This window comes from Pristis pectinata, chromosome 7 (genome assembly GCF_009764475.1).
Source record: "Pristis pectinata isolate sPriPec2 chromosome 7, sPriPec2.1.pri, whole genome shotgun sequence".
NCBI lineage: Eukaryota > Metazoa > Chordata > Chondrichthyes > Rhinopristiformes > Pristidae > Pristis > Pristis pectinata.
The window spans coordinates 39,835,082-39,861,448 of NC_067411.1; the positions used below are offsets into that span (position 1 = coordinate 39,835,082).

Genomic DNA, 26,367 nt, shown 5'->3' on the forward strand with positions numbered 1-26,367 from the left:
TCAGCACATAATCTCAGCTCTCATTTTGACTCCGATCTATTTGAGTTTACTAACATTTGGAAGAGACATTAACACCTTAGTTTAAATCCTGCCTCCTTCCTTCAAAAGTAGTTTAATGCATGTGAAGTCTTCTGGAACATCCCATGGACATGGAAGGCATTTTAAAAAATTCTTTCTTGCTTCCATCCATCAATAATAACTGCCCAATATTTTTCTTTAGTTCCAACCAAACAAGTTCTGTTCTGAGCTATCCCTATAGTTCAATTCTAGAGTGAAGTCTTTGATTAATATTCTCATTCTTTCTGCTTTTTTTCTCCTTGAGTTCGCATGAGTTTTGTAAACCAGAGATGCTAATCTCCCAGAAAAGACAGTAAAACACTCAGAGGTTAGGCAGCATCTGTCTGAGGAGAAACAATTAAGGTTTCATGTCCAGGATCCTGCATCCGAACCCATTCATACCCTAAACCATAGGGAGAAGTTTGTTTTGGCCACCAATGCTGAATGAACTTGAGAATATTAGTTGCAGGTTGTCCTCATCTCCTGCAAGTTGGATTCCATACTTGTTCATAGTTTACTGTTTTGTTGCTTGCGAGAAGTTCAAATCAGCTAGGGGCTGATATATGAGGAGAAACTAGGTCAATTAGATTTGTATTCTCAAGCATTTAGAAGAAGGGGGTGATAAAATTCTGACAGGGCTCAATAGACTGGATGGGGGAGGGGATATTTCCCCTGGGTGAGATCTCCAACAAAGGATCACAGTCTTAGGTTACAGGGCAAGGGACTAAGGAAGGAGAAATGACTTTATTCAGAAGATGACGAATCTCTGGAATTAACATCACAGAGTGCTGTAGATGTCCAGTCTGTGAAAATATGTAAGATAGGAAAAGAGGGAAAATGTAGATGCATTGGGTTTGATTTTCCAGAACTTTCAAGATTCCAACACAGTCGCTTTGAATTAAAAGATGGCAAACGTAATTCCTTTGTTCAGGAAAGTAAAACAAGGGAAAGCTAGGAAGTTAACAAAAAAAAATCATAAAAGTGGCGGTGCTCGAAATCTGAAATAAAAAAAGAAAATGTTTCTCAGAACACTCAGCAAGTCAGGCAGCACCGGTGGAGAGAGAAACTGAGTTAACGGTTCAAGTCAGTTACCCTTTGTTGAAACTGGGAAAGAGAGAAAACAAGTTAGTTTTCAGTAGTAGAGAAGGTGGGAAAGGCATGGGCAGAACAAAAGGAATATTTCTGAGACTAAATGACTTAATCTGGCAGTTAGAAGCACATAATGTTTTTCTGTTGCTAATAGCAGGGCTGGCTCTGCTAATGGAGCGAGGTGGGTGGAGTGGAAGGTGAGGTCCAGGGCAATTCTATTTTTACTCTTGAGGAGGTGAGAGCAGAGATGCAGAAGATAAGGCGTGGTTGAAAGCTCAGCTGCGGTGTTGGGAAATCTATGGTGAAGGAAAAAGAAAGAAGACAACTTGGAGGCATCTGTATGGAACATCCCGTCATCAGAGCAGATATGGAGACAAGGGAACTGGGAGAATGGATGAGATATAGTCACGGGCTCTATCCAGTATGGTAGAGGGGAAGCCATGGTTCAGGAAGAAGGAAGACTCTTTAAAAACACCTGTGCAGAAAGTCTCATCATCAGAGCAAATGTGACAGAAAAGTTAAGAAATTGTCAGGATACTACTAGAGTAATTATGAAGGACATAGTGATAGGATATTATAATAGTGGCGGCACAGCAGTGACCATAATCTGTCGGTCTCGTCCTTGAATATAATATCTGAGCATGCTCGGCCCTCTGGAGAGGAGGGTTAGTGTAATGCTATTACAGCGCCAGTGACCCAGGTTCAATTCCCGCCGCTGTCTGTAAGGAGTTTGTACGTTCTCCCTGTGTGTCTGCATGGGTTTCCTCTGGGTGCTCCGGTTTCCTCCCACATTCCAAAGACGTACAAGTTAGGAGTTGTGGGCATGCTATGTTGGCGCTGGAAGAGTGGCGACACTTGCGGGCTGCCCCAGCACATTCTCAGTAACGCAAAAAGATGCATTTCACTGTGTGTTTTGATGCACACATGACTAATAAATAAATAAATATCTTAAATAAATAAATATAACAGGCAAGTCAACATGGGAAATCACGAAAGGAACTCGCGTTCCACAAATCTAATACAGATTTTTCAGAATCAAATTGGCAGAGTAAATAAGGGGGAACCACTAGATGTAGTTGTATTTGGATGTTCAGAGCCATTTGATCAGGTGCTGCACAAGTGTTTTTTAATCAAGGTTAGGACCCATGGGATTGGGAGTGATACAAGGGCATGGATTAAGAATTGGTTAATGATGGAAAACAGTGTAGGAAGAGGTGGCTTGTTTGCAACTTGGCAGGCTAGTGGAGTGTTTCAAGGATCACTGTTCGGCATTTGGCTGTCTACAATCCATATCTCTGATTTAGAACAGGGACTGCATGTAATATATCCAAACTCTGTGGGCATATGATCTGTGAGGAGGATGCAAAGAGATTGCTCAGGAATTCAGATGGGTTAAATGATTAGGCAAGAATATGGCATGTGTAGAAACACGAAAGTATCTACTTTGTTATGAAGAATGAAAACTCTGTAAATGTTTAGTAAATATCATTATCCAGATATTACTATTAGGGATCTGTGCTCACACATCACAGAAAATGTATGATGCTGGTGCAGTTAGTAATTCAAATGGCACATAGTGTGTGGTGAGGGGGTTGGCCATTAAAGCTAAGGAGGTCTTGCAGAATTGAATAGAGTTTTATTTAAAAAAAACACTCTTAATGTACTGTTGTTGGGCTCCTCACATGAAGAAGGATTGCACCGCAAGGGAAAGCGGTCTATGTTCAGCAGACTGATTCCTGGGATGAGCAAATAAATTTATAAAGTTAGATACAGCAATATGAGCCTATACCTTCTGAAACCAAGAAATGAGAAGTGATCTCATTGAAGTGTAAACTGTAAATGTTCTTGGCATGTAGCTGTGAGAGAGATTGCCTTGGCTGGAGAATCTAGAACCAAGAACCATTCATCGTTGAGATGGGGAGAAATTTCTTTTGTCAAAGTGTTGTGAATCTTTGCAATTCTCCTCTCCAGAGGGCCAAGCATGCTCAGATATTATATTCAAGGACGAGACTGACAGATTATGGTCACTAAGGAAATCAAAGGATAGAGTGATTGAATGGGAAAGTGGAGACATTAGAGACGGCAGATGCTGTAATCTGGAGCAAAAAACAAACCGAAGAAGAACTTGGCAGGTCAGGCAGCATTTGGGGAGGCAGCAGGATGGTCTGTGTTTCGGGTTGAGACCCTGCATGAGCCTTGATATAGAAAATTGATTATAATCTTATTGAGTGATGAAGCAGGCTTGAAAGACCAAATGGCTTGCCCCTGTTCCTTTTTCTAGTGTACTTTATGCCAGCTTGTTCCAGGCTACGTAATGGAACATTGGTTTCTTCTCAGGTGGTGTTTGAAGTTGCCTTCAGCAGCATGACTGAGGGCTATGTTGCACTGGATGATGTTTCTTTCTCCCCACACTTCTGCAACAATGAAACAGGTAAGATATCCCTTCCTCCTCCTGCTGGGTGGCTTGCAAATGAGCTGATATTTTGCACATCCAATAAAGATGTCTTGCATGGATATCTACCTTCAGCATTGGAAAGAACTTTCAAACAGCATCATCAGCATTCAGGTTCATATTTCTCATACATAGACAGGAGAATCCGCCTAGAACAGCAGCGGAGAATCAATACTGTACCCAATAAATGGGTAGTTGTATCTTGAATAGGAGAGCCTCGTTTTTTAATTAACGATTTTCCCCCAATGTAATCCTGAGACACAAAGAATTCTAAAAATTCCAAATTTGATTCCACGTCACTGAACTGGAAGGTGGCAGCCTGTGGAGGGGAGGCAGTGGGTGGGATTGCAATGGACTGGTTTAAGAGATGGGAAGGATTGATTGGGGAGGTGGTGAAACCAGCCTGATTCCAGTGCAGTTCAATGACTACACCCTGTCACACTGCTGATGTTAGTTACTGGACATATGATGTGGAGATAAAGTCAAAAATTCTGGAAATACCCAGCTGCTCAGGCAGCATTTATGGAGGGGGAAAACAGAGTTAATATTTTGAATCAAGAACATAAGAAATAGAAGCAACAGTAGGCCATTCAGCCCCTTGTTAAGATTATGACTGATCTTTAACCTCAGCACCATTTTCTTCGCTAACCTCCTACCCCTTGATCTCCAAGAACCTGCTAATCAGTCTTGAAAATACACAGTGCACACTGTGTATTTTCCACACTGCGCTTGGGAGAGAATTACAAAGGTTCACTTCCCTCTGAGTGAAGAAATTTCTTCTCATCTCTGTCCTGAAAAGACCAACCCTTTACACTGAGCTGATGAATATTATGTACTGGTCTGGTCTCTCTACCAAGGAATGATATAATTGCAAAGGAAACAGTGTTACCAGATTGATTCCTGGGGTGCAAGGTTTGTCATATGAGGAGATATTAAGCAGACTATGCCAATACTCTCTAAAGATTAGAATGATGATAGATGACCTCATTTGTTACTGAACGTGACGGGGTAAATGCTGAGATGATGTTTCCCTGGCTGGGTTGTCTAGAAGGCCTCTTGCATATGCATACCCTTTTATATTTTTGGCTATATCCACATCTGTCTAGGCAACTCTTTAGAATCCATTTCACTGGACAAGTTTTTCATCCCGTTCTGAATATTTCCTTCTTTGGAGAAATGCAAGTCTTTGTTTTAACTATGGAATGAACACTGGTTCACTTCATATCAATTTGTGCTTATTCCCACAAATTACCTCACCAGGAATGGAATTATTATGCCTAAAGGCACATGATGTTCTTACTCTTTTTAATGGTATTGTTTTCCATGCAATAAACTCAACCAAATTGATGACCTTTGCCACAATTAAAATCCACTTTGATTACAATGGCAAAAAATATGCCCACTCACCCCAGTTGTGCTGGACAACCTGGCAACAAATGAAGAAAGGATTTTATTGTTACTTCATCTGTGTGGGTGGCATCCACTAATCCATTTTTTTTCTAACTGACTTGCTAATCATTGTCTTGCCATCAAATTTGACCTTTTTTTTCTTTAACTGCACAAAGCACATGGCTAAAAAGCCTTTCTATTGTTATTGGTCCATAGCTCATCTGTTCACTTGAGTGCTTCAGCACTGCAATAGGTTCGAAAACCCCAAGTTATTCCACAATTGCAGGAGAATGTTTACCAGAAGAAAGCAGATGCTTCAAAAGGCACCTTCTCAAGAGTAATTAAGAATCAGCAAGGCTAACATTTATTGCCTATTCATAATTACCCTTGAGAAGGTGATGGTGAACTGTCTCCTTGAACATCTGCAGTCCTTCTGGTAAACATCCTCCAGCAATGCTCCTGGGTCAGGAGTTCCAAGATCGAGACCCAGTGACAAGAATGTTTCTGAAGCAAGATGATGTGCATCTTAATGGAGCAGCATTCCCAAGCACGTGATGTCTTCGTCCAAGCCTGTAGATGTGAACATTCCTATTTTAACCTCGCCTGAGAAGAGAAATAGGGGGTTAACATTGTTCCTTAAACTCCACAAACTCTGGGCAGTTTGATGAACTACCCTTATGCTTACGCTCAGTGAAAACTTAGTGAGTTCAGATTTTTGTTCCAGCTTATTTCTGGCTAGAACTACTCTTGGGCAATTATAAATTTGTCGATAAATTGTAGCCAATCACTTTGGGTAGGGAAGCTGATGGCAGAATAATATTGGAGCAGTGCATGTTTTAGTCATGTGATTTAGAATTTCTCTTTCATGTGGATGTGGTAGACCGAATGGCCTGTTTTCTGTAAGTGCTGAATGGTATTTTCTGTTCCTGTTGAATCAAGCCCTGCTCTTTGATCCCTCTGTGGCAAATTGCAACTTTGATCAAGATCTTTGCAATTATACCCAAAACCACATTGATGGCACAAAATGGACCAGACAGATTCGAAAACCAAATCCATTCCGATTTGGAGATCACACAAGTGGAACAGGTAAGATTCAAGTTACATATGTGTGGTATATGTTACTTGCTATATGGAAGGGATATTATTATTAAGCATGATCAGCAGAAAATATAATACGTGAGGTCTAAGTGAAATGCAATAGCTGAGTAAGCTTAATTACTGATTGACAACATTTGTTAGAAAAAAATTAAATTTATCTGTGTGGATTGTAATTCCCTGACATAAACATCTTAAAATTGATGGGCTGCATCATGCTTGATCTGACTCATTGCCATCACTTGTACTTGCGCTAATCCCACTGAGGCAGAGTGGTGACCAGGCCATGTGTGGTGGAACCTGAGAACCTACCTCTTCTTCCCCCCTCCGCAACTTTTGCTGTCAAAGACATTTTCATAGTTTTTAAATGTGTCACCTTCAGAGGCATTTGATGACATTTGATGTGGATTTAAGCCATTAATAAACATTAAAATTATTGTTTAATAATAAAAAATAAAATAATAACTTTAGTCAAAATGCATTAAACTACTGTAAGTCAATTATGAGCTTGAACTTAGAAAAAATAAATACAAAGTGCCTAGACTTAATTAACTTTTTAATGAAAGTTAGCAATTCCCGTTGAAATGAATGAGGTCACTGTATGTATATTGGACAGAAACCACCTCTGCACTCAGTTGCAGTATGTAGACACAGAAGTTGAAGGAACATTGGTGGGTGGGAAGATTGTAGTTCCCTAAGGAATCACTGCCACATCAGAACTTGATTCAACCCACGGTATTTTTAAAACAACAAGAAACCATTTCTTTAATTTTTGAAAAAGTTTTATTCATAATATTTCTGCTACCATTTTAATCTGATGTGTATGCTTCAATCTTCATTTCATGTTCTGTAAAACATTCCCAGTGTTGGCTAAAGGTTGTGCTTTTTAACTTTATGGCTAGCTGGCCAAGAGCATGCTTCCAGGCGATTGGCTGCTCAGTCATCTTGTTGACATCCCTATTGGTGGACACCAGAGATCCCTTGGAGCTGATACCTGACAGTCATCAATATTAAGAAAGGAAAGCTCACACCACAGAATTAGGTTAAAATTCCATCCATTCTTTTTTAAAAATATCTTCATTTTTTATTTAACACTTGTGGCAACAAAGTAAAGTCTGGAAGTTGCTGTGAGCTATTTTCCTATGTGGCAACATAAGGTTAATCTCCTCACAACAGCTGTGTTCTTCGACTACCCCAGCTCAGTTTGAACAGCTGGATGGGATCCAAAGTAGGAACCATAAATATTAACAAATCCATTGGGGGATTCAAGAACTCCTTCACAAGAAATTGTGGAAAAATGTGGCGCTCACTCCCATGCAGAGAGATTGAGGCAAATAGCACAGATGTGTTTAAGACGATAGATTTAGAATGTTTCATGTGAAAATTTCCCTTTAGAGTCACAACTTTTCTCTGGGTGCATCCCCTCCCCCAAATAGACGTGCAGAAGTGGGCATGACCCTAGTCAGAGAAGTAAGTGAGGCCTTAATTGTTACATAACTTTAAATTACCCAAAATGTAAGTTCCTGACACTCATGTATTGATAACCTAATGAGAAAACTGTGTCAGTTTCGCTGCAAGTGGTCAGTCAATTTATGATGAGACTTTTGAAAACAACACTGAAGTTGTCCTTCACATCTGTTTGTAAAGAGTGAGAAGCAGGTAGAGGGAAATCCAGTGCTTTAGGGTCTTGATGCCTGAAGACATGGCCGCTATTGGTGAAAGGTATAAATTTTAAAATTTGGAGGTGGGCACATGACCAGAATTTGAGGAGTACAAAGATTAGGGGACTGGGGGAGGCTGAAGGATTTAGAAAAGTAAGGTTGAAGATTTTAATATTTATGTGCTGAGGGACCAGGATGATGGGGGTGGGGAGGAGGGGAGAGGGGTTGGGTTGCAAAGGACCTGGTGTGAGTTAGGGGTCAGGTGAACTCAAGCTTGTATCCACTCTGGTGAAGTCTCTACACAATTAAGCTGTAGAGTGCTGTCTGCTGGTCTTATTGGGACTCTTTTAAATTTATGGGCAGCACTGACTGGTTTTCCTAAATAAATAAATGAGGAACCAGTCAAAAAAAGTCAGAAATAGGTTTGTGGCAGCATTTGATGGAAGTAGATTCTCTGTAAATTATGTAATTTAGGACCGATGAATATTTCTGTCAGTCTCTCAGGTTTCTCTGGGGATTGTATTTCTTTGGATTTATTGTGCTGATTCAGCAGCAAATGCTCTCTGACTTTTCACAGGTGGCTTTCTTATTTCCAATGTAAGGTTTGGATATCACCAAGAGTACATGGCACATCTAATAGGCCCACTTTTACTAGCCAACCTCCAGTACTGCTTGCGATTTTTCTACGCACTGAATCATTTTGTATCAGAAGACGCCCTTGCTGTCTATGTCTATGATGAAATGGACCAAGTCCAGGAAAAGATTTGGACAATTCCCAAATCACCAACGGGAATGTGGATTCAAGCAGAAGTCAATTTTCAAAGACTGGAGCCTACTAAGGTAAACAACTCCGTTCTCCGTGTCCCATTCACTCACTGACCTATGCTAATTCCCGATCAAGCAGCATATTGATTTTAAAACTCTTGTCTTTATTTACAAATTCTCCTTGGTGTTGCCTCTCTCCAGTTATGTAACCTCCTCCTCCTCCAATGCAACACAACAAGATCTCTTGGCTCCCTCAATTCTGCCCTTTTGAATGTCCGAGAATTTAGTGAATCCACCATTAGCAGCTCTGTCATCAGCTGCAAAGGTTCTGAGGTAGAACATAGAACATTACAGCACAGTACAGGCCCTTCAGCCCACAATGTTGTGCCGACGTCTTAACCTGCTCTAACATCTATCTCACCCTCCCCTCCCCTCCCCTCCCCTCCCCTCCCACGTAGCCCTCCATTTCTCTATCATTCATGTGTCTATTTAAGAGTCTCTTAAATGTCACCAATGTATCTGCCCCCACAATCTCTGCCGGCAGTGCGTTCCACGCACCCACCACTCTCTGTGTAAAAATATTTACCCCTGACATCCCCCTTATGTTTTCCTCCAATCACCTTAAAATTATGCCCCCTCATGTTTGCCATTGTCACCTTGGGAAAAAGTCTCTGACTGCCCACTTGATCTATGCCTCTTATCATCTTGTACACCTCTATCAAGTCACCTCTCATCCTCCTTCTCTCTAAAGAGAGAAGCCCCAGCTCACTCAACCTATCCTCATAAGACATGCTCTCCAAACAAGGCAGCATCCTGGTAAAAACAATGAGGTGACCAGAACTGAACACAATACTCCAAATGTGGTCTAACCAGAGTTCTATAGGGCTGCAACATTACCTCACGGCTCTTGAACTCAATACCCTGACTAACAAAGGCCAACACACCATACGCCTTCTTAACAACCCTATCGACCTGCGCGGATCTATGGACGTGGACCCCAAGATCCCTCTGTTCCTCCACACTGCTAAGAGTCCTGCCATTAACCTTGTATTCTGCCTTCAAATTCGATCTCCCGAAGTGTAACACTTCACACTTTTCCGGGTTGAACTCCATCTGCCACTTCTCAGCCCAGGTCTGCATTTTATCAATATCCTGTTGTGATCTACAGCAACCTTCTACACTATCCACAACACCATCAACCTTTGTATCATCAGCAAACTTACTGACCCACCCTTCCACATCTTCATCCAAGTCATTTATAAAAATCACAAAGAGCAGGGGTCCCAGAACAGCTCCCTGCGGAACACCACTGGTCCCCGATGTCCAGGCAGAATACGCTCCATCTACCACCACCCTCTGTCTTCTATGAGCGAGCCAATTCTGAATCCACACAGCCAACTTTCCCTGGATCCCATATCTCCTGACTTTCTGAATGAGCCTTCCATGAGGAACCTTATCAAACACTTTACTAAAATCCATGTACACCACATCCATTGCTCTACCTTCATCAATGTGCTTTGTCACATCCTCAAAGAATTCAATCAGGCTCATGAGGCATGACCTGCCCCTCAAAAAGCCATGCTGATTGTCCCTAATCAGCCTATGCTTCTCCAAATGCCCGTAAGTCCTGTCTCTAAGAATCTTCTCCAGTAATTTGCCCACCACTGAAGTAAGACTCACTGGTCTGTAATTCCCAGGGTTATCCTGGGAATCCCAGATCATCGCCAAAGGCGCAGCAATCTCTTCCCTCGCTTCCCTTAATAACCTTGGATATATCCTGTCCGGCCCCGGTGATTTATCTATCCCAATGTTTTTCCAAAAGTTCCAGAACATACTCTTCTCTCACATTGACATGCCCTAGCGTATCAGCCTGTCATACGCCACCCTCACAAACGTCAAGGTCTCTCTCTCTGGTGAATACTGAAGCAAAGTATTCATTATGGGCCTCCCCTACCTCTTCCGACTCCAGGCACATGTTTCCTTTTTTATCCCTGATCAGTCCTACCCTCACTCTCGTCATCCTCCTATTCTTAACATACATGTGGAACACCTTGGGGTTTTCCTTGATCCTACTCGCCACAGACTTCTCATGCCCCCTTCTAGCTCTCTTAAGTCCATTCCTAAGCTCCCTCCTGGCTTCCTTGTAACTCAACAGAGCCCTGTCTGATCAATGCTTTCTAAACCTCAGGTAATCGTCTTTCTTCCTCTTGACAAGATATTCTACCTCTCTCGTCAATCACAGTTCTTTCACTCTATCATCCTTACCCTTCCTCAATGGGACAAACCTATCCCGAACCCTATGCAAGTACTCCCTAAACAACCTCCACATTTCTGATCCCTAAACAACCTCCACATTCTGTTCCCAATTTATGTTCCCAAGTTCCTGCCTAATAGCATCACAATTCCCCCTCCCCTAGTTAATCTGGAATTCCCTCCTCAAATCTTTCTGTCCTTCCATCTCTTTCTACTATTTTAGAGCAAAACTTAGCTTTTAAAGAGTATCCTTAAAATCTAAGTCTTAATGGAGCACTTTTGCAACACAAAAGTGTGTGGCAAGAATTCCTTTGTAGTGCATTGTAATGCATATAACAATGAAGCAACTTTGGATCAGTTATATTTGAGCTGACCTTCATTTAAAGTAAAAGCATTTCACATTTCTTCCAGATATCTATATTGAAACATCTTTTAATTTGTTTCAGCACTTACTGTGTTTCTAATCCTTTAATGTTATCAGATTTTCTCCCATTTAGGCATGTCACAATTACTTCCAGCAACCAACAGCCAATGATAACAATTCTACTTATGCCAGAAGTCATTAAAGCTTCTCCCTCTCTCCCTCTCTCCCTCTACATATATATATATACACACACACACTCCTCTGGCTGGTGGAGAACATAAATTTGGGAGGTGCTGTGGAAGCAGTTACTTTTTGTTTAACAATTTAATTCAGACTAATAGCTGACATGGCTTGGTGTCAAATGCTGTTGATCTGTGAAGCATCCTGGCACATTTTGGTAGGTTACAGGCACCATGTCAATGAACCCATTGGACTAAATCACAAAGTGCTTACACAATTGAATTGGAATTTGAATGCTTAGGGGGGCTACTGCGGTATATTTTATAGGTACAACCCACTGCAGCCATGATGCACTGGTGGTGGAAAGAGTGAATGCTTCTGGTTGTGAATGGATTACTAATCAATGGGATACTCTGTCCTGGATGATGATGAACATCCTGAATGTTCTTGGAACTACACTGCACTCATCCAGGCAAGTGGAGGGTAGTCCATCACCCTCCTGCCATGCAGATGGGGAATCAGTGGGTGGGTTATTCCCTGGAGCTTAACTTGAACTCACAACTTTCTGATTGATAGGTGAGACATCAGAGGGGTTCCATAAGGAAGGCATAATTTCCTTAATAACCTTTGCCCACTAATCAATCCAAAGATTATGAAGGAAATTTTGAAGCCTAATCTTTCAAATGAAATATTAAATCAAATCATTGTCAAACCTCTTAGCTGATGTTATGTTTCTCATTGGACTATTTAAGTAAACTCAGGAGAGTTCTCCCTTGTTTCCGAGACAATATTTATTATTTATTCCTCAACTAACATCACTAAATACAGATTATATGGTCACAATGTGGGATCTTGCTGTATATAAACAGGCTGTCTTCTTTCCTACATTACAACATTTTAAGTGTAGTTCATTGGCTGTATATGCTCTTTAGCTCTGGACATATAGAAGATTAAAGGGTAATCTGATTGTGGGTTTTAAGGTGGTTACAGATCAAATAGAGAGAGGCTATTTCTTCCAAGTTGGGGAGACCAGAACAAAAGGACAACACTTGGGGTAAATTGAAAATCTAAAGACTGAGAATGATAGATTTTTGTTCAGGAAAAGGTATTAAAGGGGTACAAAAGCAAGGAATGCAAAATGGAGTTGAGATGCAAATCAGCCATGGTGTCATTGAATGGCAGGTTGGGTATGATGGGCTGAATGGTCTTCTCCTGTTTGAATTCTATTAGTAGCCACTTAAAGTGTCGTTTTCCCTAATTTTTTTTAAAAAGATTAATGTAAAATTCTTTTATTCATGTCTGGTTGTACCAATAGCCAAGTCCTGTTATATGTTATTTACTAACCTGAATTCCAACTGTTTTTATACAGACAAGAAGTATAGTGTGGATCGCTTTGTGGAAGAGAATGCTGTCATGTACAATAAAAATACTTGTGACAGTTGCTGAAGTTCACTGAAGTAATGGTTGTCCTTTCTTTTCCAGATAGCCTTTGTCAGCGTTTGTAAGAGCTTCTGGAACTGTGGGAAGGTTGCACTGGATGACATTGTTGTAAGCCAGGGGGATTGTCAGATTCCTGGAGGTATTATTTGCGCCAAAATACTAATCAGTTGCTGAAAAAAATTATCAATCTTTTACTTTATAGCAATGTAGATCTCAGGAAAAATGGCTATCAATAGAGTGGAGGTTACATTAGTAGTTAGAATAACCATTTTGGTTGATGCGCTGGGATCAGAAATTAATGGTCATTTTAAGCTACATTTGTACCTCTAAGGTGTGGTTTGAGTCTAATTGAGGAATCTTGAACAGTGATCATTAGACCTTTTGGGAATGAAGTTAGGATACAGGTAGATGTATGGAAATCTCCACTACAAATAGCAGTTGATGGTGAGTCTGTTGTTAATTTAAAATTTGAGATTGTTGGATTTCTGTTAATCAATGATATTAAAGGATGTGCATAGAGATGGATTCATGGAGATGGGCTGTAGATCGCTCATTATCTCACTGAATGGTGAGACTGTCTAGGGGGACTGAGTGACCTTCTCTGGTTCCAAGGGTTCTATGTTCCCAGCTGCTGAGGGACAATTTCTCATGAGCCCAAGGTTTTTCTTTTTCCTCTTGCGCACTGAATGATTTACCAAGGTGTGGCTTTCACAAGCGTGGGTCACAAACAACATTTTTGTTTGTTCATTCACGATGTGCAGGCATCACTGGAAAGGCCTCGTTGATTGCTCTTGAGGAGGTGATGGGGAACTCCCAATACTTCTTCCCAAGTCAATGCAGCAGTTCCACTCACAGTACGTGTTGTAGAGTGGAGCATTTGTCTAGGCTGTTACAAGTTCAAGGTCTTTGATTACACTTCTCAAGTAGCGGGTTATGAAATCTAATACCCCATGGCTCCCTATCTGACTCTGAACCTGGGCCTGAAAAGTTGAACCTCTGATCTGGGCAGAGGGCTTGACCCTGACTCCTCCTTAGCACTGCCATCCCTCCCAACGATCTGCAGGAATTTAATGAAAGGGGAAAAGAAAGGCATTTGGAAGTTAGTCCAGAGATATACCACAATCACATTGAATGGAAAAGCAGGCTCAATGGGCTGAATGGCCTTCTCGTGCTCCAGGCTCTTTTGCTCCTACAGTTCTATATGAAGAAGTATTTGTTAATTGCAACATTAAAAAATAATTGAAAATATTTATAGCTTGAGAGGGCTCCTTTCTCTCTGCAGGTTCCTGGCTGGCTGCTCCAGGGAAGTGCAATTTTGACATGGATAATTGTGGATTTATTCAGGACCACAAAGACAGAAGCAATTGGTACAGAAGAACAGGCGCTACACCAACATCCTTCACAGGTCCCAAAGGAGATCACACTACAGGGGTAGGTGAGTTGTATGTCAATAAACATTCTCAAACTAATTGTAGCACTAATTTTTTACTTTTTCTTGGCATGTGCTGACCATACCTCCTCCAGAGATAAAATCCTGCAGATGCTGAAAATCTAAAATAAAAACTGAAAATGCAGGGAACACGCAGCAGGTCAGGCAGCATTTGTGGAGAGAGAAAGTGAGTTAGTATATTGGGTTGAGGACCTTTCAACAATTTCTTTTCTTGTTTAATTGGCCAAATTCTGGTGAGCTAATTAATGCTGATTCATTATTATCTCTGCCACTCATATTCTAGACATGACTGAGTCCTGTATAGTCATCAGCCCTGTGCTTACTGCCCTGCATTAACAACCTGTCAATTTCATGTTCTCATCCTCTTCCTCAAACCTCTCCAAACCATCTCAGTCTCTGTACTCCTCCAATTTTGGCCTTGTGTGCGTCTCTGAATTTATTCACTCCATCATTGGCAGTTATGCTTTCAGCTGCCAAGTCCTGAACCCTGGAATTCTCTAGAAATTTCACCTCCTTTCCATCTCATCTCCTTTAAGGCTTTTTACTTTGACCGAGTTGTTGCCTCCTTTTGTAACTCTGTGTCCAGTATTGTTGGCTAAGAGTCCTGGGAAGATGTTCCATTTCACCATGTTAAAGTTGCTTTCTGGTCTTAGCTTGCTGTAGTTGTTTGACCAATGTATATGACAAAATATAACAACTAGGATGATACATTAACAATTTGGATATGAATGAGGAGGTAACTTTGGCAGGTTTGCAGGCAACGCAGAAATGGATGGTGTTGTTGATGGTGAGGAGGATGATATTGATCAGTTAGTGAGATGAGCAGAACAATAACAAATGGAATTTAATCCTAATAAGTGTGAGGTAATTCACTTTGAGAGGACTAATAAGGGTAGGACACACACAATGAATTGTGGGGCCCTAGGGTATATTGAAGAGGCACCAGTCCCTGAAGGTCAAAGTCAAAGTCAAGTTTATTGTCATATGCACAAGTACATGTGTGCACAGGTGCAATGAAAAACTTACTTGCAGCAGCATCACAGGCACATAGCATCAGGTAAGCAGCATTCACAAGAAAAACACAATTTAACTTAAATTATACACTATTTTTACAAGAAAGAACACAATTAGAATAAAAAAAATGTCTATTTTAGTGCAAAGTGATCAACGTGGTCATAGTACTGCTAAACTGTAGTGATTAGGGTTGTGCTGGTTGGTTCAAGAACCGAATGGTTGAAGGGAAGTAGCTGTTCTTGAACCTGGTGGTGTGGGACTTCAGGCTTCTGTTCCTCCTGCCCAATGATGGCAGGACCCGGATGGTGGGGATCTTTGATGATGGATGTTGCCTTCTTCAGGCTGCGCCTCCTGAAAATATTACTGATGGTAGGGGAGGGATGTGCCCATGATGCATTGGTATGAGTCCACTACTCTCTGCAGCTTCCTGAGTTCCTGCATATTTAAATTGCCTTACCAGATCATGATGCAACCAGTCAGCACAGGTAGGTAAGGTGGTGAAGAAAGCATATGGGATACTAGCCTTCATTACCAAGACACAGAATATAAGATCTGGGAAGTTATGGTACAACTACATAAAACATTGATAAGGCCTAAACTGGAGCACTGTGTGTGGTTCTGGTTGCCACACTAAGGGATGGACATGATTGTACTGTAGGGGTGTAGAGGAGATTCACTAGGATGTTGCCAGGGATGAAGTGATTTAGTTATGAGGAGAGGCTGGATTGACTGGGTTTTTCTTTGAAGCAGAGGAGGCTGAGGTTGGACCTGATAAAGGTATTCAAAATTATTAAAGGCATAGACAAGGTAGGGAATAGGAAACTTTTTCCCATGGTAGAAATATCTAAATCTAGAGGGCAGAGATTTAGGTAAAAGGTAAGGGACTTTGAGGGAACCAGAGGAAGAATTTTTTCACCCAGAGGGTGGCTGGAATCTGGAACAGACTGCTTGAGAGGGTGGTGGAGGCAAAGACTCTCACAACACTTAACAAGTACCTAGATGAGCACTTGAATCACCAAGGCATAGAAGGCTGTGGATCAAGTGCTGGTAGATGGGTACTTGATGGTTAGCATGGACATGTACTGTATGACTTTCAAGTAAGAAATGGAAGCAGGACTAGGCTATCAAACCCCTTTGGTTGATCATCAAAAATGGTTTGATCATTGAAGATGGTTGGTCATTTACCTGAGCCTCATTTTCCTGAATTAACTACATACATCTTGATTCTCTTAATATCCAAAATATGTTTCTCTGACTGGAAAGTATCCAGGGACTGAGCCCTCAGAGTTCTCTTGGGTAGTGAATTCAAATTATTCGCTACCCTCCGGGTGAAGAAATTTCTTCACATGTCAGTGTTCAGTGAGACTGGTGACTGGTTCCAGATAACACAGCCAAAGAAAACATCATCCCTCCATCTATCCTGTTAAGCCCCACAGGAATTCTACACTTTTCAATGAGGTCATTTCTCATTCTTCCAAACTCATGGGAGTACAGGCCCAATCTATTTAATCTCTCATCATAAGGCAAAGTTGACGTCCAGTAATGAACCGACCGAAGAGCCGCAAAGTCCTTTAATGAGCTTTGAACTTGTCATAGTGTGAGCATTCTGGGTCACAGTATTACATGTTACGAAGTGTTTAGAAGGTATAGCACCACTCAGTAAAACAACATCTGTCATCAATATAGTGCCTGTAATTTACCAAAATGTGCGAGGATGCTTCACAGATCAATAATAGCCATATGAGCTATTGGGGTAGGTGATCAAAAACTTGGTCAAAGGAATTTCCAAAAGGAGGAGAGAACGAGAAGGGGATTTAGGGAGGGAATTCGATGGGTTAGAGTGCAAGCAGCTGAAGGCCTGGCCACCTGTGGTGAAGCAATTAGATGTGGAGATGAGCAGGAGCCCAGAATTAGAGGAGATCTTGAGGGATGGGATTGTTACAGGGGACTACAGAGGAAAGGAGGAGCAAAGATATAGAGGGTTGGAAAACAAAGATGAAAATTTTGAAAACCAGGAGCTAGTGCAGGTCATGGTGTGGAGGTGTGACGACTAGATGGGACAGTGCAAGGTAGGACAACAGCAGTAGCTTTGTATGACTTAAAGTTGACTACAGATACTGGGGTGGTCAAAAGAGGCAGTGGTGAGGTTTGTCAGTGATCGTAAGGGAACTTGACTTCTTGTTTTCATATGCTATTGCTGAGGGGCAGAGTGTTGTGAAACAAGGGGCACCATAGATAACAGGCAAGGCAAGGGATTCTCAGAATACAGTAAAACTCCAATAATCTGGTATCCAATTGTTCGGAAATCCTGATGATTCAGCATCTGGTTCACTCATCTGTCCAGAATGTGAGCTGAGGGTCCAGGGTCCAGACTGTGGACTGGGTGTGTGGCTGGAGCTGGGATTGGGCTCCAGAACACCAGGAATCAGGAGTGTGGATAGTTTTACGGATGGGGCCGGGGTCAGGAATGTTTGTGTATTTCCTACTCCCTTTAAGCTCGCTAAGTTTGCTGCAATATTTATTATACTACAAGTAAAAAAATGTGAAATCTGTGTTTAATAAGAGTAACACCCAATAGTCTGGAAAGTCTGCTGGTCCAGCCCCACCAAAGTTCCAAGGGTACCAGCTTATTAGAGTTTTACTGCAGAGAGAAATGGAACCAGGTGCACCCAACTGTGAGACTTAATGATTTCCAAATTCAGTGCTGTGCTTTTTGGTTTCATTTGCCTTGTAATAGTTTGATTTGAGACAAGGACCTCCGAGCTATAACCAATCTGCTGAAGGAACTTAGCGAGTCGAGCAGCATCTGTGGGGGGGTGGGGGAGTAATTGTCAATGTTTTGGATTAAGACCCTGCATCAGGACTTCCCCCACAGATGCTGCTTGACCAATGGTTCTAGCTCTGCCAGCCACCCAATCTCTCACCATTGGCCCTGTGAATCTCTCTCTAGAAGCTTTTATGTTTTTCATCCTTCCAAACACCAGGGCCTATTGGCCAGTTTTTATAGTGTATGATTAACTATAAATTTATCATTAATATGATAAGAGTAGTACTGGTCACCTTTCAATGGAAGTGGCAGAAGATTATTAGCAAAACCAAAGTTGGATAACGTCGTTTAAGTGTGTGTGATTTTTAGGCATTTAATCTTAAATTGCAAAGTCTCCTGAATAGTGCAAATCAAGCCATCTAAAATCTCAGCAGATATACTAGTTGGTGCCTCTCTCTCTGCATGGGGATATGAGATTGGCTGTCTGCCCCTACATTGCCCGAGTAGTAGGCCATGACATGTGTGTGACATCTTTCAGCTTTCCAGACATGTGAGTCCTTTCAGCTGAGACTGGTCCTGTGCCATAAAGCCATGGCTGCCTGAGGTATAGTGATTAAAAATTAATGACGTGTAAGGGGTCGAAAGTGCAGAACTCTCAGAGTTGTAGACCTTGGGGAGGTTACAGGGATAGTGAAGGGTAAGGCCATGTTGCTTTTATAGCTATCTCCCTTTTAGAAATGGAGCAGGAGTAAGTCACCTGGCCCCCTCAAACCTGCCCCACCATTCAATGTGACCATGGCTGATCTACCCCAGGCCTCATTTCTGTGCCAGACCCCCATATCCCTCAATCATTCAAAAATTTATCCATGTCCATTTTAGATACTTAAAATGATCTCGCCTGCACAACTCTCTTGGATAAAGAGTTCCAGATTCATAACCCTTTGTTAGCTTGAGATTAATGGAAAGGAAGTGGGAAGGATTATAAGTAAAAATAGAAAATGCTGGAAATACCCAGCAAAGTCAGGTAGCATCTGTGGAGAGAGAATCTGTTAATGTTTCTCTTCCCACAGGGGCAGGTTGGCCTGCTGAGTTTTTCCAGCATTTTCTAATTCTATCTCAGATTTCTAGTATCTGCAGTTTTGATTTTCATTTACTTTGGAAAGAGATTATATTTTGCCAAAACAATGCTTTTGTTTCAGAGTGGGATGTCTGTAACCTAATCTATTGAAAACCTTCCTTTAGGCCACTATATGTACATTGAGGCCTCCCACATGAGGCATGGATACAATGCACGACTATTGTCATGGCAACTGAGAGGATTCACGGGCAAACAGTGCCTAGTGTTCTTTTACCATATGTATGGGATTGGAACAGGATTGCTAAATGTCTACTTGAAGAAGGAGAATGCTCCAGAAATCCTCATATGGAAAAGAAGAGGAGAACAAAGCATATCTTGGATGAAAGCCTCGATAGAGTACACGTGTAAGCAAAGCCATCAGGTTAGTTGGCAAATTTCCACCCCACCTTCACTGCCCGACTCTGCCCTCCTTCAGCTAACCTGCCACCAAAGACCTCATTCAAGCTGTTATTAACTTTGGACCTGGTTACACTAATAATTACCTGACCAATCTTCTTCATTCTACTTGTAAGTTTGATCTTATCCAAAACTCTGCTGCCTGTGCCCTAACTTACACCAAGTCCCATTTACCCACTGTCCATGTGTTTGCTCCTGGTTGTACAATATCTCTTCATTCATTTTTCAAATCTCCCTCTGTCCTACTCCCACTCTGTAATCTCCTCCAGCTCTGTAATCCTACAAATTTCCTGTGGTCCTCTAATCCTGGTCCCTTGATCAGTCCCAAATTTAAGCACTAACTATTTTGGTGGCCATGCCTTCAGCGTCAAATCCCTAAGCTCTTGAACTCCCTCCATAAAACTTTCCCCTCTTTATCTTCCTTCCTCTTTCTAAGATGATCCATAAAACTTACTTATTTGACAAAGCTTTTATTCTCTAATCCTAATACAGTACGTCAGGTTTGGTTTGATTATTGATGCTGTGAAACATGAGATGTTTGCTATGTTAAGATGCTATACAAATTCAAGTTGTTATTGTCTACCATAAATGTTCACCACATGAGCATGTAAATTAGGAGCAAAAGTGGACCACTCAGCCCCTTGAGTCTGCTCCATCATTTAATAAGTTCATGGCTGAACTGATTGTCACCTCAGCTCCTTTCACCTTATTGCTTAGCAAGAATCTATCCACCTCTGTCTTAAAAATATTTAAAGACTTTGCTTCCACCTTAAGAAAGAGAGTTTCAAAGACTCATGACTTGAGGGGGGGAAATTTGCCTCATTTCCATTTTAAATGGGTGCCCCCACATTTTTAAACAGAGACCCCTAGTTTGAGATTCTCCCACAAGCGGAAATATTCTCTCAACATCAACTTGATTGAAGCATACAAGACCACTTAAGAAATTATGTGTTTCAATCAATTCACCTCTCGCTTTATAAACTCCAGCAGATACAAGCCTAAACTGTCCAACCTCTCCTCATAAGACAACACACCCATTTTAGATATTAGTCCTGTAAACCTTCCAATATATTAACACGCTTCCTTAAATAACAAGACCAATGTTGTACACAGTACTCCAGATATGGTCTCGTCAATGCTCTATATAAATGAAGCATAGCCTCGCTATTTTGTTGTTATTTGCCCTCACAATAACTGATAACATTCTGTTAGCTTTCCTAATTATTCATTACACCTACATGCCAGCTCTTTGTGAATCATGCATTACTGGTGTATGATTCCAACATTCCAACACAAATACGTTACCATTCATACATTGGGCCCGATCGAATGAGTTGTGGCTGCATTGTGTGTCCCTTGGCCTGCTAGACTCCAGTGCAAGTTTGGTTCACTGAGCACCATACATTGGTGCATGAGGAGCTGGGGGTGCATGATCTCACATGTGCTGATGATGCCAGTGTGAAAACCATCACCCCACTCCCCACTCCACCCATGAAGCCCACTTTTCAACTTCTTAGACAAGAGTCTGAATTTCCTTTTCAAAGGTATGCAGGAGGGTTTGCTAGGGTCAATGAAGACTAGAGCTTATTTAAATCAATTGGGGTCTTGGAAATAAAGGTGAAAACATCAAATGCACCAAAATACCTGAGAAATAAAACATGTACCTCTAGAGTTATAGTAAAAAGGAAATCTATGCAGTTTATGATTTTAAATGGAACAAACCTATTTTATCTTCCTTTAAGTTCTTAAGATGTTTTTAATTCTTGTGCAGTATACTGACACACTCACATAGACTTTAGCAATATGGCATAAATTGAGAATGCAGTACCAGTGCAGTTCAAAAGGAACTTCTGCCATATAAAATGAACTTAAAATCCTTTTTGTTTTTTTGTGATAAAACAAACCATGCTAAATGAACTGCTTCACTGCTTTCCAATCTGATAGAGGTGAAATTTTACCCATGTTTATGTCTGTGATTCCCAACTGCAAACTCCCATGAAAGATTAAGGTTGTATTAGAGTCACACAAGCAACCCCTGCTTACTGGCCATTTGGGCTGTGTATAATTGCCCTTATAGAATTCAGAAATCACCACCCAAAAATTTGAGATACCGAATAAAATTCACAGTCAAGGAATTCATGTGGGAGGAAGAAAGGTAAATAAATACAAAATTTATATTTTTTCAACTTGCGTTTCTTGACGCAATGCACAGGTGATGCAGAAAGTCGCAATACAGCTCGTTTTCAACGGCCATAACCAGCCCATAATGCGGGGATTACCTGTGCAGCATAGAAACAGGCTAATTGTCCCACCGCATCTTATGCCAACCATCATGCCTATCTATTACTAATTCCACTTGCCTGTGTTAATTCCATATCCCTCTATGCCTTACTCATTCAAGTACTTGTCCAGATGTCTCCACCACCTCCTCTGGCAGCTCATTCCAACCACTCTTTGTGTGGCAAAATTTACTCCTCAGATGTGAAATACGGTGCAGTGTGGAGGCACCAGGGGAGATGGACACATCCCTTTGATCAGACAGTGGGATGAAATTAAAAATTATTTCAGGCTACTCAATTCAGTAAGATTTTGCTAAGCTGCGTGGACATCCATTTAGAAGGAGAATGTAACCTTTGTAAAAAAAATTATAGCGTGGGTCATGTAACACAAATGTAATAGTGCTGCAACAATATGAATGTAATTTAAAGTTTCAGCCAACAGATAACGGTTGGATAATAGAGTAGAGGGATATACTGCAAAAATATTCTTTCAACCATGTTTGCTGCTCAGTACAGGAGCTGATGATATTCCGTCTTGAATACAGTACTCTAGTAATTGAAACTAATATTTCAATCCCCACCCCCACACAAAATTCTCCAGAGATGCGTGAAACAAAGAGTAACAAGACAGCCCTGAGATCCAAGTTCTCTGATAAAACATTTTATATACAGATTGAATGCTATTGCAGTGCATTTTCTGTGGAGTTGTTTTGCTTCATACATTTTTTGTTTATAATGATTAAATATTGCAGTTCTGAAAAGTATTCTTTTTGTTTCAAATTATTTGGATAAATTAGTACAAACAAAAACATTATAAATGGGCTTTATCCATAACATCAATAGAGCCACTTTTTATTAAGGGTTTCACAAAGGTTAATAAACCCACAGTGGAAACATAAATTTGCGAGCTGTGATTGAGCATTGTGATTTACTTTGCCGTTCACCCTCCCCCACCTCTGAACAAAGATCTCCCAACACAAAATGGTAAGTGGTTTCAGTATGGTCATGGCTAATCTGGTTGTAACCTTAACCCCATATCCCTGTGTACCCCCAGTAACCATTCAATTCCTTACTTTCCAGCAAAGTCCAAATCCTATGAGAGATTTGTGAAAACCTATAAAGTCTCGATTGATTTGCGCAGAATGTCAGCCTTTGAACTTGCTTTTAACCCATTGTGAAACTGGGTTTGACCTGTTCCTGTTGGTCACATGCCCACACTAGAACACTTTATTCCCAATTTAGGAGTACACTGGTGATCTCATTTATGGAGGCACAGATTGACTATGTGCATAAATGAGAAAAATATCCCACTGGTGAGTTACAGAATCATTGAGGTTAACTGCACAGAGGAAGACATTTGGCTTGTGTTCAGGGTAGGGAAAAACCAAGTTCTTTAGGTTATTCTCCTGATCCATAGCTGATAGGTTACAGCACTACATGTTTGTTCAGGCCCTTTTTAAAGGTAATGAGGATTTCGACCTTCTCCACTCTTCAGGCACTGAGTTCCAGACACCACCAGTCTCTGAATTTAAAAGGTTTCTCCTCGTTTCCCCTCTAATCCTCCTGTCAATTACCTGAAATATATGTCCCCTGGTTCTCTGCTAAGGGAAATGGCTTTTTCCTGTTCAAGTTCTCAAGGCTTCTACAGTTTTATACTCTTCAATTAAACTTCTCCTCAGCCTGCTCTGTTCCAAGGAAAACAATCCCAGCCTAGACAGTCTTTCATTTTAACTGCAATCCTTCAGCTCTGGCACCATCCTCATGAATCTCCTGCTCCCTCTAGTGCCACCACATCTTTTCTGCAATCTGGTGATCAGAATTGTGCACAGTAATCAAATTGTGGCCTACCTAATGTTATATACATGCACAGCAAGGCCTTTCTGCTCTTGCACGTTCTCTGCCTTGTCCAGTAAAGTGTCCCATTTGCCCTGTTGACCACCTGATCTGTTTATCTCATAAATGTCTGAAGTTAGAGGTTAAATTACACTATTAGAGTCAAGCACACCTAGTTTTTGTAGCTCAGTGGGTACTACTCTTGTCTCTGAATCAGGTGGTTCTGGTTCAAATCCCACTCCAGAGATTAAAGCACAGGAATGTAGGGTGACACCCCCAGACGATTATACACCATTGGAAAATACTGCCCTTTGGATGAGATACTAAACCAAGGCTCTGTCTGCCTCCTCGGGTGGGTGTGAAATACTCCATGATATAATTTATCCCCGAATGTTCTGGTTAAGTATTTATCCCTTAAGAGACATTGATTATCTGATCACAATCACATTATGCTTCTGGGGGCTTGCTGTGTGCAGTCTGGCTGCTTTTGACATTACAGCAGTGATGGCTCTTCAAAACTTTGAAGAATGCTGAGGAAGTGGAAGGTGCTATGGAAATGCAAGTCTTTCATTTCTTCTTGGCTTCTAACCATGCTGTGACTAAGCAAGAAAGTGCTTATCCCGTTCCAGAAAAATCACACTAAGGGCCATGTTTTTTTCCCAGGAAATCAGCAATTTACTAATCCTACTATTGATTCTCTAAACTCCACCTTTTCAGTACATGAGCAGACTACTAAATTGCAACAAATTTCATTGCTGCAATCCACACAGCTGTAAGAATCACACCAGACCTCCGGATTCTAACTGAAAAGAGACTAAGTAGATCCCTTTCCTCTTGCATTTTTCAATGCATTTTTAACATCTTGCAAAATAAATCACCTCGGCTATTAATATCATCCTGTTGGAGCCAAACCCAGTGGGTTTTTATTGTTGGTGTTTTCTGAGCTGAGGCAGTAATAAACTACACAAGCTGTCTGAGGCTTAGTTCCCTTGAAACCTCTGGAGATAGAGTGGTATTTCATCCATGGAATGAAAAGGCATTGTGCTCAAGGTCACTCATTCCTCACCAGCTAAATACAGATAACTGGAGTACTAAAAACAGAAGTTGCTGGAAAAACAGCAGGTCAGGCAGCATCTGTGAAAGGAGAAACAGAGTTAATGCTTCTGGTCAAATACACTTCATCAGAACAAAGTGAATGTCTGTAATAGGGTGCAATTCCCTTTGTGTCCCCCACTGCCCTCCCTACATTCTCTGCTGCCTAGACTAGCTTGTTTTCTCTCTTTCTTAGTTCTGATGAACGGTCTGTAACCTGAAACGTTAACTCTTGTTTCTCCCTCCATAGATGCTGCCCGACCTGCTGAATATTTTTTTCCAGCATTTTCTGTTTTTATTTCAGATTTCCACCACCTGCAGTTTTTTTGGGATTTTCATAATTAGATACCATTTGCAAAATCAAGATGGAAGCAGGCCATTCAGCCCATCATGCCTGTGCTATGTCTTTGAAATATATCCACATTTAATTCCTCTCCCCCACAGCCCTGCAAATATCTCCCCTTTAAGTTTTTTGTCCAATTCTCTTTTGTAATCACTAATGAAACTTTCAGTGAGTCCACTACAGATCATAGTGACTCACTGAATGAAAATATCTCCTCATTGGCTCTTTAACTAATTGACTTAAATCTGTTTCCTCTGATTACTGACCCTTTTACTACTAGAAACTGTTACCCACCAGACCCTCCCCCCACTCTTTCAGGCAATGCATTCCAGATTATAATCACTTAAAAGTAAATGTTTTGCATTTCAGATTGTGTTTGAAGCGATCCGTGGCCTTTCAATAAACAGTGACATTGCAATCGACGACATTTTATTCCAAAATGGACCATGTCAAGGTACCTCTTTAAACTAAAGCTGTAACTGTACTCGAGAATGCAATTAGTTCTCGGTTGAACCAGATTTAAGTTTTCTTGCCTGGGGGTTAACCCCCTAATCATTACTGAAGCATTGTTGAAAAGTATTTCACCAAAGAAGTGATGAAAGCAACAGTATGCGAAGGGAAGAAACTTACAGGGCCATGGGGACAGATCAAGGGGGAGGGGAGTAAAGCAGATGGCTCTCTTCAGAGGTGGTTTAGGCATAATGAGCTTTATCTGTTATCAAGCTTGATTAACCCCTGCTGGATATCATCACACTACCCGACAACTCACTGCTTCTGTGTCTAATGCAGGGATGGCTGAGTGAGGATGTGTGATGAAAGAATGCTGTGGAAACATAAATGACACGTTTGGTTTATTGCTCTGTAACCTTTTGTGAAAACAACTGCATTTATGATTTGCCTCCCTCTCTCTACGGCCTCCGTCAGCTCTGTGCTCTTGTGAGTAACCTGCATGCCACCAGTTCTGCATCTCCAACTCCCATCCCTCTGCCACTGGACCTAAACCACCATGGTTCTAAGCTCTGGAACCCCCTCTCTAAACCACTTTCTCTCTCATCCCTCTTGCACTCATGCTTTTTCCCCTGTAAGTCTATCCTTAAACTTCTCTCCCTGAGCAGTCTTTGGGTCACTGGGCCTAATATAAGACATGCAGCCAAATTTTTGTTAGATAGTGTTCCTGTGACATGGCTCAGAATGTTTTACTGTCATGAAGGTGCTATATAAAAGTAACTAATTGTTCCTTGTACCTGCAAGAAATTAGTTTTACTTATCAAAATTTGTTTGGTCATTTAACATGGATTAGTTTTCCTTTC

General features: G+C 41.2%; 1 protein-coding gene across 2 annotated transcripts in view; it reads left to right on the plus strand.

Annotated features, from left to right (window-relative positions):
* Positions 1–26,367, plus strand: part of mamdc2a (MAM domain containing 2a) — an 89,451-nt gene that overhangs the window by 54,951 nt on the left and 8,133 nt on the right. For both annotated transcript variants that reach the window (XM_052020038.1, XM_052020039.1), the window contains 7 exons: positions 3,484–3,577; positions 5,927–6,073; positions 8,321–8,583; positions 12,788–12,884; positions 14,028–14,180; positions 19,219–19,475; positions 25,427–25,511. In XM_052020038.1, coding sequence (XP_051875998.1) covers positions 3,484–3,577; positions 5,927–6,073; positions 8,321–8,583; positions 12,788–12,884; positions 14,028–14,180; positions 19,219–19,475; positions 25,427–25,511 — 1,096 coding nt within the window. The remainder of the gene's footprint in view (positions 1–3,483; positions 3,578–5,926; positions 6,074–8,320; positions 8,584–12,787; positions 12,885–14,027; positions 14,181–19,218; positions 19,476–25,426; positions 25,512–26,367) is intronic.